Source organism: Salvia hispanica, chromosome 3 (assembly GCF_023119035.1).
Source record: "Salvia hispanica cultivar TCC Black 2014 chromosome 3, UniMelb_Shisp_WGS_1.0, whole genome shotgun sequence".
NCBI classification, from domain to species: domain Eukaryota; kingdom Viridiplantae; phylum Streptophyta; class Magnoliopsida; order Lamiales; family Lamiaceae; genus Salvia; species Salvia hispanica.
Genome location: NC_062967.1, coordinates 54,179,262 through 54,185,488, shown reverse-complemented (window position 1 = coordinate 54,185,488; position 6,227 = coordinate 54,179,262). Strand labels below are relative to the sequence as shown.

At 45.4% G+C, this 6,227-nt stretch overlaps 1 protein-coding gene across 1 annotated transcript; it reads right to left on the bottom strand.

Moving 5' to 3' along the window:
• Nucleotides 1-375: 375 nt before the first annotated feature.
• Nucleotides 376-5,234, bottom strand: LOC125210523. The gene is given in 6 exon segments (XM_048110065.1): nucleotides 376-723; nucleotides 859-1,621; nucleotides 1,811-2,453; nucleotides 2,883-3,135; nucleotides 3,507-4,819; nucleotides 4,886-5,234. Coding segments are annotated over 6 exon segments (3,669 nt in total).
• Between the last annotated feature and the right edge of the window lie 993 nt (nucleotides 5,235-6,227).

Below are 6,227 nucleotides of genomic sequence, written 5' to 3'. Positions count from 1 at the left end.
TGGACAAAAACTGATTTCTCGGCAAAAAAACCCGACCGGGTGTTTTTGGGTTGGCAAAACACCCGCCCGCGTGTTTCGTTCTGCATTGCGCGGCTTTCTTAAAACGATCATAACTCTCTCATCCGAACTCCGCTTGGGGCGTGTGAGGTACCCACACGAAGGTATTTCGACAATGAAGATGATGGTGGTCTTGAATCAGCATTTGGACACAGTCTCAGTAGGCAGATTGACGTTTGAACAGACCCCCAGTTCCGGTTTGGTGCGGGGTCGAGCCGAATTTGGTGTATTGCTCTCGAGACACCCGGGTCTTCCTTCTGGGCCTCCTCTTTGAGCCGTAATCTTGTTATGAACAGACCTAAGGACTCTAGCATCTTCCTACTCATCTTCCTCGTCCTCTTTTGGTGTACGTCCTTGAGGGCTCGATGCATGATGCGTGTCGGTTGGGTTCGCATCATCCCCATCTTCTTGGGAAGGATTTGACCTCAAATCCGGCTCATCTCTTGCAAATTCAAACGGGCTCAAGTCGGACACGTTGAACGTGGGGTGCACCTTGAATTCGCCCGGCAACTCAATGATATAGGCATTGTTGTTGATCCTTTCCTTGACTCGGAATGGGCCACCTCCGCGTGCCGCAAGCTTGGACTTCACCTTATCCGGGAAACGGATCGCCCGAAAGTTAACCCACACCATGTCCCCCGGGTTGAAGATCACTTCTTTCCGCCCCTTGTTGGTCATCCTCGCATTGTGCTCATTCCTTTTGCTAATGTTCTCTTGGACCTTGACATGGAGGTCCTTCACGAATTGCGCCTTTTGGGCGCCATCTACATCACAAACAAAAGAAGAAGGCAAAGCCGACACCGCTAGGTCCATCGGGGTTAGCGGGTTAAATCCATAAACAATTTCAAATGGAGAATGACCGGTAGTAGAATGCGTAGTCCGGTTGTAAGCAAACTCGGCAATGGGTAGGCAAGGTTTCCATGTCTTTCTATTCTCACTAACCAAAGCCCTAAGTAAAGCCCCTAGGGTGCGATTCACCACCTCGGTTTACCCATCGGTTTGAGGGTGCGCCGTGGTAGAGAATAAAAGTTTGGTTCCTAGTTTATTCCAAAGAGTCTTCCAAAAGTAGCTTAGGAACTTGACATCCCTATCACTCACTATAGTTTGGGGAATCCCATGGATCCTCACCACCTCCCTAAAGAAGAGGCCGGCTATGTGCTTGGCATCATTGTTCTTCTTACATGGAATAAAATGAGCCATCTTGGAAAATCTATCCACCACCACAAAGATACTATCATTCCGGGCTTGAGAAGGAGGTAGGCCTAGCACAAAGTCCATAGACAAATCTACCCAAGGGAGGGAAGGGGTAGGGAGTGGGGTATAGAGGCCATAATTGTTGCTCCTAGACTTAGCTTGTCTACACTCAATGCATCCTCCTACAAAACGCCGCACATCTCTCTTCATTTTTGGCCAATAAAAATGTTCAATTAAGATATCATAGGTCTTAGCTACCCCAAAATGACCCATTAATCCCCCAAGGTGGGACTCCCTCACAAGCACTTCCCTCCAAGATCCATGGGGAATGCACAATCTATTCCCCTTAAACAAGTAACCCTCATGCTTATAAAATTGCTCAAATGATCCCTTTTCACATGCAACAAAGATAGATGCAAAATCACTATCATGCTCATAAAGCTCTTTAAGGTGATCAAAAGCAAAGAATTTGGAAGCACAAATAGTAAGCATGCTATTTCTCAACACAAGGGCGCCACTATCATAAATACCACTTTCAAGAAGAAGTAAGGATGGCTTACGAGATAAGGCATCGGCGACCACATTTTCCTTTCCCTTTTTGTACCGGATGACATATGGGAAAGTCTCCAAGAAGGCGCTCCACTTGGCGTGCCTCTTGTCAAGCTTGTGTTGGCCGCCCAAGAACTTGATTGACTCATGGTCCGTGTGGATGAAAAATTCCCTATGCATCAAAAAGTGTTGCCAATTTTCCAAACATCTAACAATGGCATAGAGTTCCTTATCATAAGTAGGATAGTTCAAGTGAGTTTGGTTCAATTTCTCCGAAAAATAAGCAAGAGGTTTCCCTTCTTGCATCAAGACTCCACCAATCCCTACCCCACTAGCATCACACTCCAACTCAAAAGTTTTCTCAAAATTAGGTAAAGCAAGCAACGGTGCATGTGTAAGATCGTGTTTCAAAGTGTTAAAAGCATGCTCTTGTTCACTCCCCCAATTAAACGCCACATTCTTTTTAACAAGATGGTTCAAAGGAGCGGCTTTAGTGGAGAAATCTCTAACGAACCTTTTATAGAAACTAGCAAGGCCGTGGAAAGATCGAATCTCACTCATATTTTTGGGCGTGGGCCACTCCTTGATGACCCTAACCTTCTCCTCATCTACCTTGACCCCATCCTTCCCCACAACAAACCCAAGGAAAACCACTTCATTAACACAAAACACACATTTAGGCAATTTAGCATACAATTTATGTTGTCTCAAAAGCAAAAGTGTATCCCTAAGGTGCCTAGCATGCTCATCAACATTAGGACTATAAATCAAAATGTCATCAAAGTAGACCACCACAAATTTTCCTATCAAGGGCCTAAGCACATGGTTCATCAATCGCATAAAAGTGGAAGGAGCATTAGTTAAACCAAACGGCATGACAAGCCACTCATACAAGCCAAATTTAGTTTTAAAAGCCGTTTTCCATTCATCACCTTCCTTCATCCTAATTTGGTGATAACCACTAGCAAGATCAATTTTTGAAAAACAAGTAGCACCACACAAATCCTCAAGCATATCATCAAGTCTAGGTATAGGATGTCTATACTTAATGGTGATCTTATTAATGGCCCTACAATCAACACACATACGCCAAGTCCCATCTTTCTTAGGCACAAGTATAACGGGTACGGCACAAGGGGAATAAGACTCACGGACCAAACCTTTGGCAAGGAGTTCTTCGACTTGCCTTTGCAATTCCTTCGTCTCATTGGGATTGGCCTTGTAGGCGGCTCGGTTTGGTAATGATGATCCCGGTGCGAAATCCATTTGGTGCTCGATTCCCCGGATCGGTGGTAGCTCATTTGGGAGCTCACTTGGGAACACGTCCTCGAACTCCTGCAAAACAATATGAATCTCATGGGGAACATGTTCAAGATTAGTGTTAGCCAAACAAATACGCCGGGGAACGGCAAGAAGCAATGGCAAGTGGCTTTGTAGTGCCTACCCAAGCTCGGATTTAGTAGCTAAAAGGCACTCTCTTTTCTCACGGGGTTTTTGGGTGCCACTCCTTTTGGGTTTGGAATTCCTCTCACCATCCCCACTCTCACATGGCTTTTTTTATCACTTTCTTGCCTTTTCTCTCGATCTCTCTCTTTACTCAAATGTTTATGAGCTTCAATGATGTCACTAGGCGACAAGGGCTTCAACCGGATTTTACGACCATGGTACACATAAGAGTACTCATTAGTGTACCCATCCTTAGATACCTTGTTGTCATACTCCCAAGGCCTACCAAGGAGCAAGTGGCAAGCGGTCATGGGAATGACATCACAAAGTACCTCCTCCTCCAATTCCCCCACTCTCATTGGAACTTTGACTTGATTGACCACCTTGAGTTCTCCACCATCACCTAGCCATTGAAGGCGGTAGGGCGTAGGGTGCCTCATCACCGGTAGTTGCAACTTGGCTACCAATTTTTCGCTCACCACATTGGCACAACTCCCTCCATCGATGATCGCAAGGCAAGTTTTGGATTGAACCTTGCACTTCATATGAAAGATATTAGAACGTTGCTCCAAACACTCTTCTTGCTTAGGTTGGGCGCTAAGGGTCCGAAGCACCACAAGATTTCTCACCCCTTCGGCCAACTCCTCTTCGCTAGAGTAGTCACTATTGACATGAGCGTGGTAAGAGGAGTCATCCCCTTCAACACCCGCTTCTTCTTCATCCTCACTATAGACTTGGCCATCTTTCCCTATCACCATGACCCTTTGGTTGATGCACTCTCTAGCGTAGTGGCCATATCCCTTGCACTTGAAACATTGAGGTCTCTTATCACCGGCTTGAGGTGCTCCCTTGGCCAATGGTGGCGCCGGCAATGCCTTCACGGGAGGTTTTGAGAAAGGTTGAGGTGTAGTGGTCGTTTCTCCCTTCCTTTGGGTGGTGCCCCAATTGCTTGAGCCCCCTCCCGAGATAGGGTGGAAACTCATCATCCCTTTGCTAGCGACCTTCTCTTTGCCTTGCCTCTCAAATGTCTCGGCGAATCCAATGACCTCCTCCAAAGATATTCCCCTTTGGGCCTCAATTTGGACCTTGTGCCTAAGAAGCACATTGAGCCCGTGTATGAAGCGGTCTTGGGTGACATCTTCACTTTCCTCAAGCCCCAATCTCCCTTTGAGGGCTATCATATCATAATAGTACTCCATGACGGTCTTGCTTCCTTGCCTCAAATCTTGGAGTTCACCTCTCAACTTGTGGAAATACGATCTCGGGACAAAGGCGGCTCTCATGAGCTCATTCAATTCCGCCCATGACCGTACTACTTCTCGACCCGTGGCTCTCCTCCTCCTCAAGAGATCGGACCACCAAGTGTTAGCATGGCCTCGAAACTCGGTGATGGCTAGTTTGACCTTGTCCTCCTCCGAGTAGTTATGAAGGGAGAATATCTTGTCCACTTGAGACTCCCACTCTAGGTATGTGGCGGGCTCGAACTTCGCATGGAACTCCGGAATGGTGTGCTTGAAGTTTCTCGAGGGGTCATCGTACCTTTCCCCCCCATAGTTCCTATTAGGCCTCCCCCCTTCATTATGATGATTGAAGTAGTGTGCCGCATCTTCTTGTCATGCCTCAAAGTTATGATACCCACCTCCATTGTGGTGGTTGGAGTAGGCATCATCATTTCCGCTTCCATCATTCCATCCGCCCGTACTTCTCTCCCGGAAACTAGGCGGTTCGGCCTCATTTTGATTAATCCGTGCTCTCAACTCCGCCATACCGTCATGGACGGTTGTAAATTCTTCTTGCACGGCCACGAGGTCTCCTTGCATGGTGTTGAGATTAGTTTGCATAGTGGTAAGTTCACCACGCATCCCCTTCACCTCTCCCGTAAGTTTTGTTATCATCTCTTTGAGGGTGTCGTCGGATGTGGACGCGGTGTCGTCTCCATCCTCCCTCCTAGGCGAATTGTGCCTAGAGTTCCTTGTATTTGGTGGCATTTTTGGGTACCTACAAAGAAGATAAAAAGGACTAGGGATACGTCCCTTTTGTTAGTAACACAAACAACGCACACACCCAAGAATGGAGATTTTAGTGAGGAGCTCACTTCCCAACCCACAAGGTATGTCCCCAATTCCCCAAACTCACACCCAATGTCTCTCGGAAGGCTTAGAGATTTAGTGGCTAGATACTCTCCCTCACTTGCTCTCGGCGATGTAATCCCAAGGGTTGCACAAATAGCACAAACGAGATACACAACTAGGCAAGTGAAAACTAGTCCAAGAAGCCACAAGATTAGTGAAAGTAGGGTGCAAGGCCAAAGGGACAAAATACAAACAATTTGTGTGCACAATTTCACTAAACAACAATAGACCCAACAATTGATGGAATTTCGACCTATAACTTTGTAACATTCACATAAACATACCCAACAACACATATGCAAGTTTATAGCTAATGCCCATGGATAGATTTTGAGATATCTCTTTTTTTTTTTGACAATTTTCTAACAATTTCACTCTTTGGAGATTTTTTTTTTTTTTTTTTTTTTGGCTTACAAGAACAAGAACCAATGGCTCTTGATACCAAATAATGTGAATCTTCTAGATTGAAGACTCATGAATTTGCCCCGCACTTATTCTTGTAAATAAACCCAACAAATAAACAAGATAAACCAAGAAATGGAACAAGAAAAAGGGATAAAAGGATAAGGGATGGATTAGTGTTATGATTTAGGTGAAGAACAAGAAAGAAATCCCAAATGCACTTTCACATACACACCTAATGGCTCCACAAACTAGCAACACAAGAACTAGCAAGCATACCTTTACAATCAACCTTAGCCCGGCAAAAGATCGAATGCAACCCGAAGGAATTTGATAAGTCTTCAAAAGATGAAGAAGGTGAGCTCTCAAATATGGAGAAATTGTCTCTTACAAATATTCAAAAGCTGCTTGAAAAGTGTTAGGTTTGGTATACTGAAAAGCATGTTT